The 20,865-nt window shown below is 39.1% G+C and overlaps 1 protein-coding gene across 1 annotated transcript; it reads left to right on the plus strand.

Moving 5' to 3' along the window:
* Positions 1-42: 42 nt before the first annotated feature.
* Positions 43-20,865, plus strand: LOC310632513 (uncharacterized protein C1orf198). The gene is made up of 4 exons (XM_083349743.1): positions 43-490; positions 8,766-8,816; positions 14,557-15,102; positions 17,951-20,865. The coding sequence occupies exons 1-4, from the start codon at positions 143-145 to the stop codon at positions 18,005-18,007; spliced, it is 1,002 nt and encodes a 333-aa protein (XP_083205869.1). The 5' UTR covers positions 43-142; the 3' UTR covers positions 18,008-20,865.

Below are 20,865 nucleotides of genomic sequence, written 5' to 3' on the forward strand. Positions count from 1 at the left end.
CGAAAGGTTGGCGGAGGCGAAGAGCGGAGGCAAACGGCCGAGCCGAGGGCGCGGCGGAAGACGCGGTCGCCTCTGCGCCTTTCGCCGTGCCGAGTCCCCGAGCGCCGGGGGGGCCGCGTGGGAAGCCAGGCGCCGGTCGGCGATGGCGTCCATGGCGGCGGCGATAGCGGCCTCTCGTACGGCCGTCCTGAATGGGAACCGGCCGCTGGACGAGCGGGAGCGGAAGCGCTTCAGCTACTTCTCTTCGCTGAACCCCATGGCTCGCAAAATCATGGCGGAGAAGGAGCGCATCCGCGAACGCTACGGGCCGGACTGGGAGCGGCTGCCGCCCCGCCAGCAAGACGAGATTATTGACAAAAGCCTAGTGCAGCCCCACGTCCAGGCCCGCTACGCGGCTCACCGAGGGGCGGCCCGCCACAGCCCGCCCCCGGTCTGCTACCCGAATCTGCGCCTCAATACCGGCCAGAAGGTAGTGCACTTCGGGGACGAGGTAAGCTCTCGTGCGCCGGTCGGTGGCTCTCTCTGCCATGCACGGTGGCTCTCTCTGCCATGCACGGTGGGTGAGCAGGCTGTTTACTTGCATTTCCTTTCAGTGCCCGGTTGGGACGGTCCTATTTGGAAGCTGTCGGGAGGCACCTGTGCGTTGAGGTGGGAGAGGTGGCATCAAACAAAAACAGATAAGGCGCAGGGAAAGGGACTTTGAGGACCCGAGATAGTATTTTAAAAAGGACTTAAAAGTGTCTGGCAGGGAGGCATGTGTAGAGAGGGCCGTTTTCCTTTTTAGGCATTATCTGGCTTCTATGGTAAAGTTCATTGGGCCGAAGTCGGTATGTCAGTTAATCGGAATAGAACTGGATGGGACCTTGGTGGTCTTCTAGTAGTAGACAATATGCATGGTTCCTGCTGGATTGGAGAGTTCCAGGCTTCCTCTGACCAGATCCAAACAAGTGCAGATGTCTATATATATTTTTAAATCATGGTCACCGATCAGAATTGCAAACAAAAACACATTAAAAATAAGATAAATTTTTACAATAGGTGGTAGGTTCATCTGTGTGAATAATCAAAGATTGCCTAATTTTACAAGCAGTGTAGCAAAATTCAGCTACATTCAAAGAGACTGAATGGTAATGGTCTGATAACAATTGTAAGTAAATTGGTCAGAATTTCCTGGGGGGTTTTACCAGGTAAGGAGATATAAGATGGGTCCTTGAGTCCTTATAAAGAGTGCAGTGCAGCAGGATATGATCTACAGTTTCAGCAGCCCCTTGTCCATAGGGTTACAGTCTCAGATCATAGGTGGGGAGGGTTTTCTTCCAAACTCAAATGCATATGTTGACATCAGTCACACTATGTTCGGTGGGATTTATTCAGATGGAAGAGCACACCACAAGTGTTACGCTATTGAAAAGTTCCAAAGTCTGTAGAATACAATTGTTTATTTTCTGCCTCTGCAAGAATTAAAGTTCCTTTAGATTTCCAAGAATTATTAAATACAGAAGAAACAGCCTCTTCAGTTTTTAACTGTTTACTCCCATTCCTATTCATTTTGGTTTTAGTGATGAATCTTAGTATTTATCACAACCTTTCATTTTATTGTGCATCCCAGTGATAGTTGTCAACTGCTAGTGTAAAATACTTTATTTTACTGTGAAAACAGGAATGTGTGAAATCATAACAAAAACATTGGCAACAGGCAGGATGCTCAGCGTAATTTATATTGGCTGCACTGTCTTTCCAAACTAGGTTTCTGTGTAGAGCTGCCACTTCTTCTGGAAAAAAAAGGCTAGTTTGTATGTCTGGATAAAAGCTTAATTTAGGGATAATGAACTGGGGCAGATATTCAACATCCTTAGAGTTTGCTTGCTTCTTATTTTAATGGAGTAGAAGAAAAAGAAAATGTTGACTGCCAGTCTCCTGGCTCGCAAAAGGTGGGACTGTCTAATAAATTCCATTCACACTAATTCCAGTTCAGGCAGTTAAGTTGTATCTCTCTGCATCTGGCTAGATTACATTCCAGGCATAGATACAACAGAAATCCCTGCTTGGTGCTATTGCTATGGCTGTCAAAGTGGCTTTTTTTAATCTTTAATGTGGGCGCATACTTGCATGCCTTATTTGATATCATTACAATGTATGAATCAGATTTGCTGTGTTGTGATTTGCACATTGTTTAACCCTGGAAAAAATAAAATATTGGAAAGCCAGAAATGTAGTTTTTCTCAGCCTGATTAAGGAAAGGTGGCATATGGTTCATGCCCTGCACTCCTATAGTGTGGAAATTAAAAGATTCGGTAAGCTTTCACTGGGTGAAAGCCACTCTCTCTTAGCCAAGTTTATCTTAAAGGTTTGTTATTGCCAAAATAAAATTAAAGAAGAATCTCTTGGAAATTGCCTTGAACTCTACAAAAAAGATAGGATAGATATAAGAGTCATATAGGGATATAATTATGTTTAGATAACAAATATAAACTAAGAGCAAGTATAAGTGGTGGCTGCTAAGTAAAAAAAAAATACAGTTGTGTTATTTTCTGCTAACAGGCTTCATGTTTTTTTTTATTTAAAAAGTTTTACAATACATTTTGACTTTAATCCCCCCTCCCCCACCCCTATCCAACCCTCCCTATTCATGTTTTGATTATCTTTTGACACAGTTGCTTTTCTTTGTTTCTATATGTGTGCATTTATAAATCTATAAGTTTGAAAAAAGAGGTAGACAATATAATGCCTCTGCGCACTAGTGTGTGCCTTTTGGCTCACATTTTTGACATTCAGCAGGCTCATTTCTCCATCTAACTTTTAAAGGAGACATGACTCTCAAGTATTATTCTTAAGAATGCTTCTAGGTTCCAGATAGGCTGCATAAATAATGTTAGAAAATAAAAATGGTTGGTAGCTACAATCAAGTGTTTGCCCAACTTCTAAAAAAGACAGATGTATAAGCTAGTAAGAGGTATTCTGAACATAAAGGATAGCAGTAATGAAAAAGGGCAGTTTTACCAGGTCATTTTCTGGTAAATGGGTGTTTTGCAACTAGTTTTATATCTAGCCTTCCAACTACTTTCTAAAAACAGTAAATTCTACCCAGAAGACCAGCCAAGACATACTCTGAAAATTCTAAATCTGGCCACTGATCCAAATAGTTGCGGAATTTATACATTGCAGAGTTTGGTAAGCATCAAAATGCCCCAGGGATCCTCAATGTTTTTGCAATAATAGGCCAGTGGGTTTGACCAGAATAACTATATTTCGAGACATTAGGTACTTCAGATCTTAATTCAAGATAACCTGGGGGAGGGGGCTACTTTGCATTTCAAAACCTTCTCTTCCAATTTGGTAATACTGGCTAGGATTTCTGAGAATTCTGGACCATAAACATCTGGAAGACACTAGATTTGGAGAAGGTTCTTGCAATGAATTCTGTGCTTCCTCAAATGCCCATTTAAAGGAGTATAGTAATAGTTAAGAGCCCTATGGATATTTTTGTTACACTGGTCAAGATCTACTTATAATCTTTCAAGAATAGAAAACCAAGAAGCATTGTACAATTAAAAGTAATTGGAAAGAACACTAAAGAACGAAAGGCAAGGCTTAACTTAGCCTGCAAATTCATTGACAGGAATAAACATCATAAAAAGGGCCTGCAAACAGCTAACTTGTTAACAGTAGGCGGTAGGAAGTTACAGCTAAAATTAGTACTGAGGAATTGTTTACGTTTGACTACAGGAAACTGACTAACTTTTTTGTGCTTCTCTCTACAAAAAAATATGAATATTTCAGGTCTGAGTATTTTTAAATCACCTTCTAAAAATGTAAGTCAGGTTTTCCACTGTCCCTACTGAACTAGGAAAACCAAGGATGTAGAAAATAAATTGCAGTGTTCTGAAATGGAAGTTTTTAAAATTATTCCCTGTTTTTTTATATTTGATACTTGTGCCAAAGACTTTGGAAAAAGTAAGAACTGCCTCTTAATAAATGATCTCAATATGCTCACCTAAAATACATGGGCCTAGCTATTGAGATGTAATAAGAGCATTGTCATTGTTTATTTTGATCATTTAGGATAGCCCTGTGGTATCCAGAGGAGCATCTTAGGGCCCATAAGATATATCAGTACTAGACTATTGGATAATATCAGGATGGGAGTATATGTTTTCTGCATATTGCACAATACTGGTGTTCAGTATTCATAATTCTAAAAGGCAACCATAGTTTAATCTTGGTTTCTCCATTCATGTAAAAAACTACCGTAATCTGTGACCATAGTTAGGACTGCAACCTGGCCATTAAGTGAAGTGGTTACAACTATACTTATGATCTTACTTCAGCTTTGCTTTGCTCCACAGACCTGTAAAGGTTGTAAATACAAGCATTGATCATAGGTTTACTTCTTTATTACCATCATAACTGCATATAGTCACTAAATGGGGTGGTCACTAAATGAGAACTACCTGTAAATAATATGAAATTAAAAAAGATGGCCAGAGGGGGCACAGGAAGAGCAGGGGGGAGGCGAGGGCCAGCTAATTAGTCCAGTAGCCACCTACAGTGATGGGTTCCCAGACCAGCTGGTAGAGCAGACATGTCAAACACAAGGCCCGGGGCCCAGATCCGGCCCGCAAAGTGGTTTCATGTGGCCCGCAAAGCCATCCTGGAAACTGAGGGAACGGCCGCCACTGCCTTGGCCCTGGCCCAGAGACCCTCCTTCTGCCAGAGACACTCAGATCTGTCCCACTCTTGCCCAAGCCCCCATAGGCACCCTTGATGTGAACGATGTAGAGCTGGCCACGCCCACCCAGTAGGCCATACGCACTCTAGCCACGCCCACCCAGTAGGCCACGCCCACCCTGGCCATACCCACCCGGCCCCCTGAGGGCAACCACAGTGCTGATGCGGCCCTCAAGGAAATTGAGTTTGACACCCCTGTGGTAGAGTCAGGTCTTCAGGCCCTTCTGGAAGGATAGGGTGGGGGCAAAACTCATTCCTGGGTGGTAAGATATTCCAGGAAATTCCAGAGACCCGGCACTAAAGCAAAGAAGGCTCTTCTTCTCTTCTCCTGAGTAAATAAATTCTTTGATGTTTTTAAATTTGTGTTTAGTTGGACTAAGTAAAAGAAATTATGAAAAAGTAGAGTTGAAATGAATTTTTTTTGGAAACATTGAGCCTAGAGGAAACTTGATTATGTGATAGCTTTAACTTATGCAAGATCCTTTAGCTTCTGAAAGGTCCACTAACCAGGGCTGAGATGTTTCCTATGGTTAAGATCTATAATAGTTTCAGAACTTCTCATTTAGGTTTGGAAGTAGGAGTTTTAATTGAAGTGGATCAATGAAAGTGCAGTCAGGGAATCATAACTACGGTACATTTGCCTGCCTAATGTCACTATTTAGTTATCTGTATGTGCAGTTCGGGAAAGTATAGGAACTCAGCACAGGTGGTGATTTTCTAGAATGTTACGTAGACAATTATTTTGTCAAACAATTTGATTAATCTGAGAAAACAGAGAGGTGCTAGACTCCATTGGCATTTCTTTTGTTTCCTGGGGGGGGGGGGCAAGACATTTGCAGAGGACAACTGTTGTGCTCCTTTAGATTTTTCATGCCTTGGAGAATCCTATTCAGTTAGAGTTTGGATTTTGTAGAAAATAAAGAAAACGACCTTAACAAAAATACACAGGACCTGTTACTTATGCAAAAGGGACTAATAATAAGATAACATTTGGAAGCAGCTCAGACAGACACCTTCCTAATTTGCTGGAGTATAAGGAGGAGGAGAAGGCACAGCACAACCAGACATGTAAAATTCTGTTATTAACAGCCAAATTCAGTAGAAGTTGTTTTGCGTTTCCAATGGAGTTGATCTCCTGGTCTGCTCTATCTAGCGGAGCTGAGAGATTTGTGCAAGGAGGGTTCGTCAGTCCAGCAAACTCAGTGCTTTAAAGATTGCCTTTCAAGGCATGAAGCGGAAGCTGCAGGAACATACAGTAGCTTAGAGGTGGGAAAAGGCTCTGTGAGTCTATTGAGCATGTATCTCTTTCTCTTCCTCGCCATTTTTCATATTTTACTAGTATTATTAAAATGCCACATAGAAAACTTTAAGTGCTGCTACTGAAAGGCTTTCTTAGTGATCACACAAGACTCTTTTGTGCTTTGGCTGACAGAGAAATTATTATTATCCTGTGGTGGATGGTCTGCACTTGGTATATGTCATTTGCTATCAATAAAGATACTAGTGTCTCCTCTCCTGTCTTTCTGTTCGAATGCCTTTATTGTAACACGCTGCCTGGCTGACTTGTAGCTAGATGCAGACTTTTTGTGCTTGATGCTTTACTACTGATGCTGCTGAAATCAGCATGTGACTGTCCTTTGGCTTAAGGGATGGCCTTTTTGTCATGGATGTGCAAGAGCTGGAAGAAATGTTCCTGTTCCTGCCCAAACGAAAACCTAATTCCTGCTTTAGGGGAACACTCCATATGTTTTTGTGTCATGTTGTTTCCCATTTACTATTTTCTGGTAAATAGAAGCAGCAAGACCACTTATGCATGACAGCCAGACACATCAGAATCAAGGGATCTTTCGTAAGGTTATCATGCGTGTTCCAAGCATAACAGATTGGGGACTTTGACATTCCTCAGTGGCTTGGCCAGTGCCGGAGCAATTCATTTTTTTATGTCCGAGCATAGTGTAAGATAAGGGCTTGAGTAGGGCTTTATGATTAAACTCGCCAAGCCAGTAAAGAATATATTTTGATAGATCTCTTCAACTTCTCTTTTTCAACTTTAGAAACTGTAATGAGGGAACTTTAATATGGGTATCACAAATAAATACAAATCAGCATACATAGTACACAGATAACAGGTAGAATATAGATCAGATCTGTACAGGGAGCAAAAAGAAGTAAAGTTTTTTGGGGAAAGAACATTACTGAGTGCAAAGTTGTTGCTGTTGCTATCTGAGATTTGTAGAGATTTCTAGAATAATTAGAGAAAACTGGCATAGCCATTATCAGTCAAGATTGTCCCCTGAAATTGTTGCTCTTTCTCAAACTCAACATTTTTAGCTATTAGTTTACTTAATTAAATTAATTCCTCTCCAAAGCAATCAAATGCAAAACATTCAGGAGAAAGAAAAGAAAAGAAAAGAAAAAAAAGAAAAGAAAAGAAAAGAAAGAAAGAAGAAAGAAAGAAAGAAAGGAAAAGAAAGAAAGAAAGAGAAAGAAAGAAAGAAAGAAAGAAAGAAAGAAAGAAAGAAAGAAAGAAAGAAAGAAAGAAAGAAAGAAAGAAAGAGAAAGACCAAATCAAGGCATTGACAGTACTTCACCATTGGAGAAGAGGATGAAACCAAAATATAAACCACAGTTTTGAATCAGGCTGTTTTTGAGAAAAGGATTCCAACGCAATCAAACATTTGTTTAAAAAAGTCAGGAACTGAAACTAGAATAAGAAAACTTTTACTTTGATAAAAGAAGATATATCGTGTATGTCTGAAAAAATAATAACTTAAGGTAAATATTAGACATTTCTCAGCTAATCATGCTTGTAGCTTAGGTACTAAAAATACCTCTTGTATAAAATGATTGAGAAGGATCTCATGGATGTTAAACATTTTGGGCAGATGCTGAGGATCTTGGCAGATGAAGCAGTCTCTGCATCAGTGGTATTAGCAAAAAAAAAAACTGGGAACAGTAACTTGATGGATTATCTAGTAATGAGACTTAATGATCTCTTCTTTAAATTACATTTGTCTGAAAAGGACAAAGTTCAAAATCCCAGGCTTGCAAAGTTGAATTAACTAAGTGCAAATGTAATTAAGTTTTTTTAATGAATATACTACAGAAAAAATTATTCAGGAAGCTCACAAGTTGAAGCAAATAAATTAAGGAGGAGACAGTGGTTTATCAAGGGATTACTCAGATTATTTTACAAAAGCAGTGCATTTAAGCCTCTTTATCAAAAGAAGTGTTGATAAAGATGGGTATTTGATGCAAATTAAGATTTTTGTTTAAACTTATTTAAACTAAATAAAATAGGGATAATTTATATTATCCAGGATATGAATAACACTTGAAGAAGGTCACCCTGATGCTAAAACATGGAACAATTTAGAGATTAAGCCAACCAGATGGCTACAAAATGAAAATCACAGATGAAAGAGGATTCCAACAGAAACAGGACCAAAAGAGGAAACAATAATAAAATGAATGTGTTAGACTGAATAATTAACGATCTAGTACAGTATTAATTGGAAAGTTAAGAATGGGGAAATTGAGAGCTAAAATCCAGGTAGATTCTGCTTTGAAAAGGTTAAACAATTGGTGAGCAAGCGAGAGGGGAGAATTTTGTCAGTTGAGGTTAGATTTTGAATGGATCATTTGAATCTGTAAATGGGGAATGATAGACTTTAGATGTTGTCATGTAAGCAAAAAGTCCCACACTTCTGAGGTTCTGTGGATACTTTGTCATCAATCACATTTTTTTTTGCTATGGATTTATTTTCTAAGACAAATATTCAGTCATATTGACAAAATGGAGTTTAGTCCTCTCACTGACTTACTTTCTGGGAGCATTTGTTTCTTCCTTCATCTCCTTGTATTTATGCTGACTTTACTTGGTGAAGAATTCCAGAGTGTGCATCATCTTATCATGGCATTTTGGCTGGTCTCAATAAACCTTCACTTGACTTCAGTTTTAAGGTATCCTGGATGATTCTGTTGTTTTGCCCTGAGGAAAGTACATACTTATTGGTCTGTTTTTGCTTTTATTTCAGGATATCACCTGGCAAGATGAGCACTCTGCTCCTTTTTCTTGGGAAACCAAGGTAACTTTGTGAAATTCTTAAATTTGCAATAATTGTAAGGTTTGTTTATTTTCAGAATGCAGTAATAAATTTCTGCTTTGGGGCCCAGAGGTAATTATGTATGATCTTGTAGAATATAGGTTTCAGCAGCAGAAAAAATTGTGATTTCTCAAGATAAATTTCAAACAATAATAATGATAAAAATAATACATTTTACCCATTTATCATCTGAGGAACAAATAGAAGTACAAGTACCCCTTGTTTCATGCTCACAGTGTGAAGTATATTTGTAGAGACACAATGTAACTGGACCAAAACTACTAGTCTATTTTTTAGTTAAGCTGGTTTACTTGTTGCAGACATGGGAAGCTAATGACTTTCCAGATGTTGCTGAATAATGCCCCACATCTTTCACCATTAGTCATGCTGGCTGAGACTGCTGGGAGTTGTGATTCAGCAGCACACTTAGCCAGGCAGGTCAGTGATCTGATTTGGAATAATTTTCTGTGTTTTTGAGGGCCTGCACTCTGAATATTGGCTCTCAGTTTTGGGTTTGCAGGCATTTACTTGTTTATGGTCACCAAACATTTGCATCTAATAGGCTGGTATTAGAATTTCTGTTCTGTTTGTTCTGTTCTGACCTCTGCAAAAATTCTTTAAAAAAGATGTCAAACCATGCTTAAAGAAGTAATCCAAAGCGGCAGTGAAACATTTTACATTGCCTTCTTTATTTTTCTAGGTGAAATTGTATTTGCAAGACTGTTCCATGTAACACAGGGCCCTCTTAGAATTCACCGATGGAGCCCCAGATATTACTTTCATCTGTTTTAGTCTCCCCCTCTATCTTTGAAAAATAGTATTGTACAGCATATGCATGAGTTCTATGACTAGCGCTGTTCCATTTTCTTTCTTCTGCTTGACCTGCATTAATTTTGCTTGGGGAAAAGGGCACAACACATTTCAAATTCTAGAACTAAATTGTATATTGCAAGCAGTCACATGCTTTCTGCTGAAGATTAGTTTCCTAGAATATTCTAAGTAATAATTTACGTTAAAGAATAGAAAAGAGGTAAGGAAGAGGCCACGTGTCAGTCTTTGCCCTTCATGTCTATTGTAACATTTAGCCTTATTTGAGTACTTCAGAATCATATATAAAGTTCTGAAATGTGGGGGTTGGGAGATAAAGAGTCATAATTACTTTTTAGCTTCATTTGTCTTCTCTTGTATTTCTGTAATACTATATCGTATTACTAAATCAACGTCTTCAGAATAGGTCTGCCCAAAAATGCAGCAGTGTCTGTCTGTAACCCCCCCTGCATCATTCTGTGTATGCCTCCCCCACTTAAAGAGTTTGCATTTTGAGAGGCAACACCTGAAAGTAGTTTTGATTCATCTTTAGCTGAACATGGATAGAAATATCCTTGCAATCACAGCATTCAAATGAATTAATTTCAGACTTTGTTACTCAGTGCTGTGTAAGATGTTGAATAGTTTACCCACTCCTACTTTTGGCTTTTTTGAGAAATTTGTGAAGAGGGTTTTCAGCCTCTGTGGAGAGCCATAAGTCTGGAGAGCCATAAGCTTTAGAGGCTCAAGTAAGTGGTGGGTGGCTCTTGTCCTAGCAAAGGAGGACAAGACCAGTGTGTTCTCCCTTCAGTGGGCAGCAAGAGTACAGTATGCCCAAATCTTTTTGCCTGGAGGACAAGACAAGCTTGTTCTTTGGAGCCCATCAATCAGATCATGATATTGGAAAGAATGAAGGCTATGGTAATTTTTCAGAGGTCTCCCTCTGAACTCTGGGTCATGACTTGCCGAGTCTTGTAGCAGCCATATGGATGACCTTCCAGTTTATGATTTGGCAATTTGCCAATAACTATCCCTTCTGTGGTTGGGAGCAATATGAAGACAAGTTACACTGTTTATTTCTTTCTAAAGAGGAGCCTGAAATAAGAGCATTGTTTATACTAGTTTCAGCATGATGGTTGTGTGATTCGATGTACTATTTACATTCGTATATGTATGGAAATCCTAGTTACGGATTTCAGCCTTGACTTCTTTTCAATTCATTGCCTTTGCCTTTGGAGAACTCTTGGACCAGTTTGGTGTACTGTATGGATCTAAATAAAAATAGTTTGAAGAGTTACACCATCACCAGGAACATAGTTTATTAAACTCCTCAAGAATCTTATCTTTGGTACAGAAAGAAATTCTTAATTGCTGGAGGAAGTGGGCTAGGTTCATTTAAGTGTGCTGCAGCTGCCAAAAAAAGCCAACACAGTGCTAGGCTGCATTAACAGAGGGATATAATCAAGGTCACGTGAAGTGTTAATACCACTTTGCAATTCCTTGGTAAGGCCACACTTGGAATACTGCATCCAGTTTTGGTCACCACAATGTAAAAAAGAAGTTGAGACTGTAGAAAGAGTACAGAGAAGAGCAACAAAGATGATTAGGGGACTGGAGGCTAAAACATATAAGGAACGGCTGCTGGAATTGGGTATGTTTAGTTTAATGAAGAGAAGGGCGAGGGGTGACATGATAGCAGTGTTCCAATATCTCAGGGGCTGCCATAAAGAAGCGGGAGTCAAGCTATTCTCCAAACCACCCGAAGGCAGGACAAGAAGCAACGGATGGAAACTAGTCAAGGAGAGAAGCAACCTAGAACTAAGGAGAAATTTCCTGACAGTTAGAACAACTAACCAGTGGAACAACCTGCCACCAGAAGTGGTGAATGCTCCAACACTGGAAGTTTTTAAGAAGAGACTGGACAGCCATTTGCCTGAAATGGTATAGGTTTCCTGCCTGAGCAGGGGGTTGGACTAGATGACCTTCAAGGTCCCTTCCAACTTTACTACTGCTACTGCTACTACTACTATTATTATTATTATTTCTGAACTTAGATCAGTTAAACACAAGTGCTATGTTCACATAATGTGCTAAGCTGAAAAAATATGGTTTAATAAGATGGTTTATTCAAGACAGCACACAAAACAATAGTTGCTTGCCACTGAATCACAGACTATTTAATCCCATTTTAGGCAAGTTTAAGGCACGGAGTAAATACAGCCATAGAACAGCTTTGTCTAGAGATGTGTGCTCCAAGAGTATCAATGCAGCCTGCTGTAGATTCTTATTTAATGTCTCTTAAATATAATTTTGCTTTGTGGAAGTCTAGGTTCTGCTTAAGGTTAGGCCTGTTGAACATTTTTATAAAGTCCTGTCTTTCAGGTTTTGTTTTACGTACTCCTCCACCCCCATTATTTTATCTTCTGTTTTGCAGTTGCCAAGCCAAACAGCTAGTTTTGGCTCTGTACGCTATCTACTTCATGAAATACTCTACATTCCCCACAAGCTCATAACATATAAAAATAGCTCTTTGGATTCTTGTGGTATTCTCTGGTTTTAGTTCAGAGTTGAATATGTGTCAGTTCAGATCCAGCTTGATTCAGCATGATGGGAGTCAGCCTTATAATGCAACCCATACATGCTGGGAGGGATGGCAGTGGTTGGTTATGGAGCCTGCAAGGGAACATCTGAAGGAGGGAGAGTGCAACTTCCTCCATCTTTCTTTTGATCCATGGAGCATCTTTCCCAACTTGGGCATCATCTCGATAGGTCAGTATTGGGAAATGTGAGAAATCTGAAGAATGCCTCGGTTGTTTACAGCTGACGAGAAATGTTCAGCCATAAGCAGCCTTGAAGTGAATTTAATTAAATTTCCTGGTAGAAGTGGGAAAAGAAAGACCTTCACATATATTCCTTCCCTGATGATCAAGCCAGGATATAAACAAGTGTCATTGATGGTGTAATTAAAAGATTCAAGGGTAGGAAAAGAGTTTTTGGCTTAGAACACCCTCCCCTACGAATGCCTGTGAGTTATATGGACTTAGGCCTCCAGGATGCTCCAACTATTGTGATAATTGCTGAGAATGGTAGGAAATGATGTCCCCCCCATCAGAAGAGTCCGAGGGATGATGAAAGCAGGTCTAGGATTTCTAGAAAATGTATTAATGGACAAAGCTGCACTTAGCATTTGTGAATAGAGTGAAAGCTGCAATAGATAGGATACATTATGAATTATTGGAACCGCGTTACATACATGGGCAGGAATGAGATTTCCAAAAATTGGATTGGAGTTTGGGGGGGAAGTTGGACGTAGTCTTTGTTTTTTAGTTGCATAGCCATACACTACAGTTTTGTGCTTACTTGCCTGTGCTACAACTGGCATTTGGCATTATGGTTGGATGGGATTGCCATAGAAGAAAATTTGTGAAGGAGTTAGTTACTATAGGAGATGATCAGGTTGAGTCCCAAGGATGGATCAAATGCATCATCAATCAAGAGTCCCTTTGTGCCCAACAGAGATCTAAGTCCAGCCCACCTTGAATTCCTTCTATTCTTATCTCCCATTAATTTCCCTTGACCATTAGTAATTCAGATACTTGTAGGGAGCTTAAGGTTGCAATAAATCTTTATACCCATTTGAACTGTCTGGATCTCCTAATTTTCCTGGTGTTTAACAGTTACCTCTTCTAGATGATCATCCTCTGACTAATGGAGCATTGGCAAAGGGGTGTATTGTTAGAATCTTTTCCCATTAGGTTTGTATTTCTTTTTTATATCTGTAAAGTACTCGGATTTAATCTTAACTATTGAATGGATATTTAATTGGGCAGAGTTGGGAAGGAAATATGCTTTGTATTGTCTTCAGACTGGGGAAATAGATGAGGTATTCAAGATGGTTTTTTACATGACTGAATATGCTTACATTTTAAAAAGTTGTCTTTTAAAATATGAAAGGAAGGAATTTTTAGTGAAACAAAAGTTTGAGTTGGGTTGGGAATTTTAAATTTAAATATTGTATATCCAGGCTAAGTAGCTGGTCTTGTTTTAATTCTACGAACATTTCTCCCATCTCCTTATCTGGTGTAAACGTAGGCTGTTATTCCAGGGTAGAGCTCTCAACAACTAGTTTGTTGTTGTTGTTTTTTTAAAAAAGGATCCTGGTCTGGCCAGAAGATTCATATGGCTGTATTGCCTTGAATCCACAGCAGTGGTTTGTGTGAGAGGAAATGACTTGCAGATATCTTGGACCAAGACTATTATTCTGAAGAGCATGATGGAGGAGAAAGAACTCCTTCAGTAGCTTTTGACCAAGCCACGTTGCCTTTTAAAATTTTACTGTTGCAGTTTTTTCCCTTGTCCAGAGCCTCTAAATGATTGTTTCCATTTGAACATTTTCTGCATTTTTTTGCATCATGTTGTCCTGTAATAACTCTTAAGGAATGTGTATCTTGTACTTAAAAAAAAAGAATTCCATGTGGGCAACTCCATTTCTCAGTAGCCTTACTCAAGATAACCAATGGCAAAAGATTATGCAATCCAGCAACATCTGGAAGGCAGTACATTGCTGACCTCTGAATTAGGTCACCCTTCAAAGTAAGCAAATGATTTAAATGTTCAACCTCTTCTCTGACAAAACTTTGCCTATGTGGCTTCTTGCCAGCAGAGAAGAGGAAGAATGTTTATTTCCTCCAAGCTAGACTAGAATAAAGAACTGTTCTGCCTCATCTGCACTGCTACAGAATTGTCATTTTTACATTGCCAAAGGTAAGCTGCCTTACCTTACGAACATCAGTACTCTGTATAAGGTGCCAATAATCTTTATAGCCGAAATGAGATATCCCCTTGTCTTATTTTAACTACTATTTGCCCATGGAAAAGAACTAAGGTTCATTGTTTACTTTTAATTCCCTAACAGAGTCAAATGGAATTCAGTATTGCTTCTCTGTTGATCCAAGAACCGGGGGCTGCAGTGCCTCAGCACGAACCGAAACAGCCTAGCAAAACTGCACCTGGCCCCCCAGCCCCCAAACCTTCCCAGGGTGTTAAACCACAAAACTCAGATGGGCTTATACCGGCCAAAAAAGAGGAGGAGTCCTCATTTTGGAAGATAAATGCTGAGCGCTCCAAGTACGAAGGGGAACAGTCGGAGTTCCACTCGCTAACCCCAAGCCAAATCAAATCCATGGAAAAAGGAGAGAAAACCCTCCAGCCGCATTATAGGCAAGAATCTGGTCCAAAAGAAGTAACTAAAGCAGAGAAGCCTAGTCCTCCTAAGCCTGAAAAAGTGATCACCCCAGTTGTTTCCCTAACATCTGTAGAATGGGAAAAGCCTCCGTCCAACCAACCTGCAGTTAGTGCCTTTGATGCTCATCGTGACCCTGCAGAGAAATTGTCATCTGCTGCAACTCAAAATGAAGATGCCCAAAGCAGTTTTGTTCCAGATTTACAAGGATTTGACCAGGTAAGGGCTGATTCTTAATCTGTCCTGTTACGGTATGGTAGGTAGAAAGAACCCAAGCAAAAGTAAACAAAAATAAAACTTCTCCACCTGCCCCCCCCCCCGAGTCCAAGAAATGACTTCTGTAGAGTACTAAAACCTTACAACTGAAATCCTTTGTTTTCTTCCCAATCTAATCTAATCATCACAATTTCATATCTTAAAAATGTACAGAATATGCTAGTGATAGATTGCCTGAAGTCCTACATGCTGTTCCATAAACATAAAGTTGATTACCTTCTGCTGTAGATTTTGCCTGTACTGTACATGTGACATTTGTAGCAGCAGTTCCAGTGTGCAGAGATCTCCAACCTTGGCCATTTTATGTCTTGTGGACTTCAACTCCCAGAATTCCTCAGCCAGCCGTGTTGAAGTCCACAAGTCATAAAGTGGCCAAGGTTGGGGACCCCTGGTCTAACACATGTAGTGGAAAAGGGAAGGTAGTTTCTTTCCATTCATGAGGGTAGAACTGAAAACTGATTATGAAGAGCTCCCCTTAAAATTGAGTGAGTGTGCAACCAAAAGAGCATGTATTCAGTTTAATTACAGGAAAAATAATGCACTTTAGGGTGCATGCATAAGGCCTGAGCTTTCTGTAACTAAACAGGAAAAGGATATTGGGATTGAGGGTGTGGGTCAGAATCAGTAGCTCAATGAAGACGTCAACCTGATGCATGATAGCTATGAAAAAGACAGATTTCATGCTCAGGATTATTGTGAAAGGGGTTAAAAGTAAAACTGCTGGCAATGTAATGCCTTCTTTGCCAATCTAACATGCATTCACATCTGGAATATAAAGCAGCGTTCTAATTGCTGCATTTTAAAAAGGAAATAATGGAATTGGGAAATGTGCAAAAGAGGACAGCCAATGTGGAAAGGGGACCTGAACCTATGAGAAAATGATGGGACTCTTCATCTTGAAGAAAAAGTGAAGGGCATGGGACATGATTGAGGTGTATAAAATCATTAAAAATTATAAAAATAAGTAAAATATAAAAGCAAGGAGAAAGTAGAGTTTTTCTCTTCTTTTAAGAAAGTAGAGTTTTTCTCTACTTTCAAACACTTGAAAAGTGATCATTTTATATGGTTCCATCTGTAAGTCTCTATCCTCAGAATTTTGTTCAGTCATCTCTACTGTATTTTCCTGGGAAATTTCTTGGAGTGGAATTAAATTGGAAATAAGTTGGTTCTTGCTCTCAAAGTTATTCTGAATTTCTATGTAATTTAAAATCATTGTCCTTTGAAATTGTTGTTGCTTATCATATGTTTGCTTTTTTGAAGTATTCATTGCTTCAGCTTTGTTACTCACTTTGTTTACACAGCTGCATTTTCTAAAAACTTTGAGGGTCAGAAAAAAAATCCTCATCCACCAGCAGGTGTCAGCATTTACACATTTTTCAGGTCTTTCTAGTCTTTTTTCTTTCTCTAAAGGGTAAGTTTCGCCGCTAGCCAAAAGGGAGGGAGCAGAGTCCCTCTTTCCTTCTTCGGAGATCTCTTATTTTGGGGACTTTCTTCTTCAGGAAAATAGGTAGGATAGAGAAAATCAGTATTCTTAACCAGATTCAAGCATGCTGTTTAAAATCCGCTTAATTTAAAAGCTTATGACCTGTTTGAGTTCAGCTTTGGCTGGACATGGAGTTAGCCAGCCTTTTCTTCTGTTGGTTTCTGGGAGGCTTCTCCTGGACTGTTTGGAGAGACCGCCATCTCTCCTAAGTCCCTGGGATTTCCTTCCTTCATTCCACCCCTTCAGGGTGGGTTCTGGCCCCTTAGGGTCCCAACAAAAAGAAATTTCAGCCGAAGGATTCGGCATTCCGAATCTTCCAGCTGCTTTGCTGAAAAACAGGAACCGGAAGTCTTAAACACTTGAATCATGGCTCATCCAATGAAGTTTGTTAGAAGAATATTAGAACAATAAAAAGGAAGCACTTTTTCACACCATCAATAGTAACTTTCATGACTTGAAGATATGGTCATAGCTAGTGGCTTTGAAAGGGTTGGATGAAATCATGGACAAGTTAGTCTTATTGCTGGGTTAGGAGCAGGAGTCATCCAAATACTCTTCACAGGGAACAGCAGTTTGGGAGAGGCATGTATTTTAAAGGTTCCCAGAGTTGCACTGTTTGAGTTGGGCAGCCATATAAATTCTTTGAATAACTAAAAATAAATCTAGAATTGTATGTCTGTATCTTTCTTTGTTGACCTCCATGAGAAACAAAAATGCTGGTCTAAGGGAGGCCTTGGCATGATCTCACAGAGCTATTATTATGAAATGTGTTTGAATATTAGTAGCTTTTGTGTATGTAATGTTGGTATTCTGGATAACCCAGCCTTTCTGATCATGCAAATATTCTACACATCTCCCATTAATGTTAAATATTGTTTGGGTAGTATTTCTGGAAGCTGAGCCTTATGAGAGAAAGTCCAGTGAAGAGCCAGTCATAATCTGAATATTTTAAACAGCAAGATATTAGAGCACAGCCATATATGATATTCCTTTCTAGCAGGTAGTAGAAGGGAGGCAATTCTTTCATAGCCTTCCTTCCCCAAATCTTCCTAGCCTTCTAGAGGAAATTTTTGGGAAGCCATAAGATATCCAGAAGGGAGGGACAATCAATGAAAACCCATCTCTGGTGGAAACTCTTTGTTGAATCAAAAGCTTTCCTAATACGGTGTATGCAGAAGGCCAGGTCTAGACCGAAACCATTATATGATATCTTTGTAACTCTTACCTTGGTTATTCTTGATTTTACACCTATTTTTAATTTTAAGTACTTGCTTTCTTTTCTAAAGCAAGTTTTCTTTCTTTCTGCAGGGTAATGCGAGTAATGTTATCCTGAAGACGGGATTTGATTTTCTGGACAATTGGTAGACAAAAACAATCCTTCAGTTGGGTTTTGAAGAAAGAAAAAGAGCATCTCTCTCCATTTTGTCTTTGATTTCTGTTACTGGTTTTTCTGTGTGTTTTTAAAACTTTTTTCCCAGTTCTTTTTTAACGGTGCCCTTTGTACTAATACTTTTTTTGTAGAAACCTGATAAGTATTTGTATTTTGAAGTGATCCATTGTTAGAAGGGTGGGTGGGTTTTTGGATCTTTTATTAATTGCCATTCTACGCATCATATTTGGTGATGAACAGGGATACACTGTATATTGCCTAATATGCTAAAGACAAAGCGTGCAATCTAATTAGAGAGAAAATGAAGCCATCTGACAGAATACCCATATTTATTTTACACATGAATGCCAACAGCTAATAGGCTACCATCTGTATTATTAAATACATTTGTACAAGAAGATGATTGTTTATATCAAGCACAGATAGTTTTTAATATCATCTGTCGGAGCCTTGCCCAGTAGGTTCAAGGTTCTAGAATTAGTGGTCCAAAACATTTTGTGAATACCACGTGGTCTTTTCCTAATAGAGGAAAGATGAAAGCACAGAGTCCAAAAGCCCAAAATTCAGCACATCTCTTTCAAATATATTATGCAGGATATAAATCTGCAGACATTTATTTATATGTTTGTTTTTGCATTGGTCTATGACACTTGAATTGGATGCAGGGGAAAAAAAAAGCTTTAGCTAATAATGAGGTGTGTGCTGGGAGGGGGTGTATGGTTACTTTTGTTTTCTTTCTGGGAAATGAGGCCTAATTGGTACACAAAATGGGATCATTTGTTAAAAATAAAACATTTAATAAAATGTATTTGATATGTTTTGTTGTAAAACTTAAAAGGAGAAGAAAGGAGAGACTAGCTTAGAGAAATAATCAAATACATGGATTGAGCTGCCTTTTACTGATTAAAAACCATCTGGTAAAAGGATCTTCAGAAGAATAACTAGTTTGTTTCATTACTTTTGGAGTAGCAGCAATGAAGCACATTTTGAAATGTAGCTCATTTCCCTTAGTCCCTGCTGTTACATTTCTTCAACATGTTTTATTGCAAGGCATTGTGACACTTTCTTTAAAAACAAAGCACTATATTAAAAAAAAGTTTCATGAGATTTCTGATTCCTGGTACTGCTTCCCATAGTGGGAATAGAACCTGAATGTATCACAAACATCCTGTTGTATTATATTTTCCGTTGTTTTAATATTACAAAGAAACTATTTTACGTGGAAGAACACTTTAAAGATGACATCCCTCACCTGCACCTTGAAGTGGGCCAGCATACCACCTTCTTTGGCTGCACACACATAGGCCGGTCTTGTCCAGCATCTGCAACATCCAGAAATAGCTATGCAACTGACATCGCATTTCTGTAACTTTAAAAAGTATTGCAACTTCTCTCCCCATCACCTTCAAGCCTTAATTCCCCTTTCTGCACAAATTGTGATTTCTCCAACCAAATACCAAAGGTTATTGAATTTCTGCTTTTGACCTTGAGAATTGGATTTCCTGAGAGATGACCCAATAATAGATATACACTATACACATGTACCTCTGATGCCGTGTGGAATTCTCACGAAGTCTGTTTGGGCATTGTATCTGTTGTCAGGTTGGCTAATTGTAGCCTTCTTTCTTACTAACCACCAGATAAGTGGTTCCACCTTCAGAGTTGTTCATTGTCCGTTCCTGTGAGTGGTGTGAACTGAAAAGTCGTTTCTCTACAAATCATGTGTTGTTCCGTTTTATTTAAGATTCCTTATTCCTTTTGCTGCTTATATATACTCATTAACAATGTTTATGACAAAAGTCAAGAGGCTAAGTTCTGAATCTTGCTGTAAAAGATATAATGGGAAATAAAACTAGGTAGTCTTCAAATTCAGTTCCAAAATTCATGCTTTGCAGTGTGTGGAGGCCAGAATATATAGCACTGATAGGCAGCTGTCCCTCACAGACTGGAACGCCATTTTGGAATCTGATATGAAGCATTGCACAACTCTAGAAAATAATAAAATGAATTAATTGTAGAGAACACTATGAAAAATGCTCTTTTTCAGGGGTGTTTTATGTGCCATCACAGACACACACACACACACTACACAGACACTGGGATATTTGTGCTAAAGATGGGAGTAGGAAACTGTAGAAGACGCTTGGCTTTGTCTTAATTAATTAATTAAAGAATTAATAAAAGAATTAATTGGTTGTTCTTTGTAACTAGCACCACATTTCCTACTGTGGAGATGTTGCTTTGGGTTTCCTGGTGCGCACCTACATGGCAACATAACTATTAGTGTCATATAAGAGTCCATTGAATTGGGATAGCAGATGTGAATAATTGGCATTTCTAGAATTGCTTAACTTTTGCTGCTGAGCCAAAGAGGGAAGATTTTCATTAATGAAAACAAGCGCCTGACACTTGATTGGATCTAGTTTGCTTGCCCTGTTTCAGTGTATTTAAAGACACCATACTTATAAAAAAAAACCTCAGTGGTTTTTATTTAAGAAAAGAGTACTTGTTTGATTCTTTAAAAAGAAAATTGGCATAAAGTCCTTCAAGCTGAAGACATTTCTTCAGTGTATTTTTAGATGATAAAAGGGAGCCTTTCCAATGTCAGAGTATAAAGTGCTTTTCCAGCTCAGGATCTGTTGTTCAGGTTAACCAATTCAAGACTTAAGTAAGTGCAGTTTGGTTTGACTAGAGCTTTCCATTTATATATCAGTGGATGTGGGGGTTAATGTCCTGAGGTCATTGAAAGCAACATTTTTAGATAGCTGCTCTTAAGCAATGAAATAGGGCAGACATGTCAAACACAAGGCCCGGGGGCCGGATCCGGCCCGTG

This window comes from Vipera ursinii (assembly GCF_947247035.1).
Source record: "Vipera ursinii genome assembly, chromosome: 1".
Classification (NCBI taxonomy): Eukaryota; Metazoa; Chordata; class Lepidosauria; order Squamata; family Viperidae; genus Vipera; species Vipera ursinii.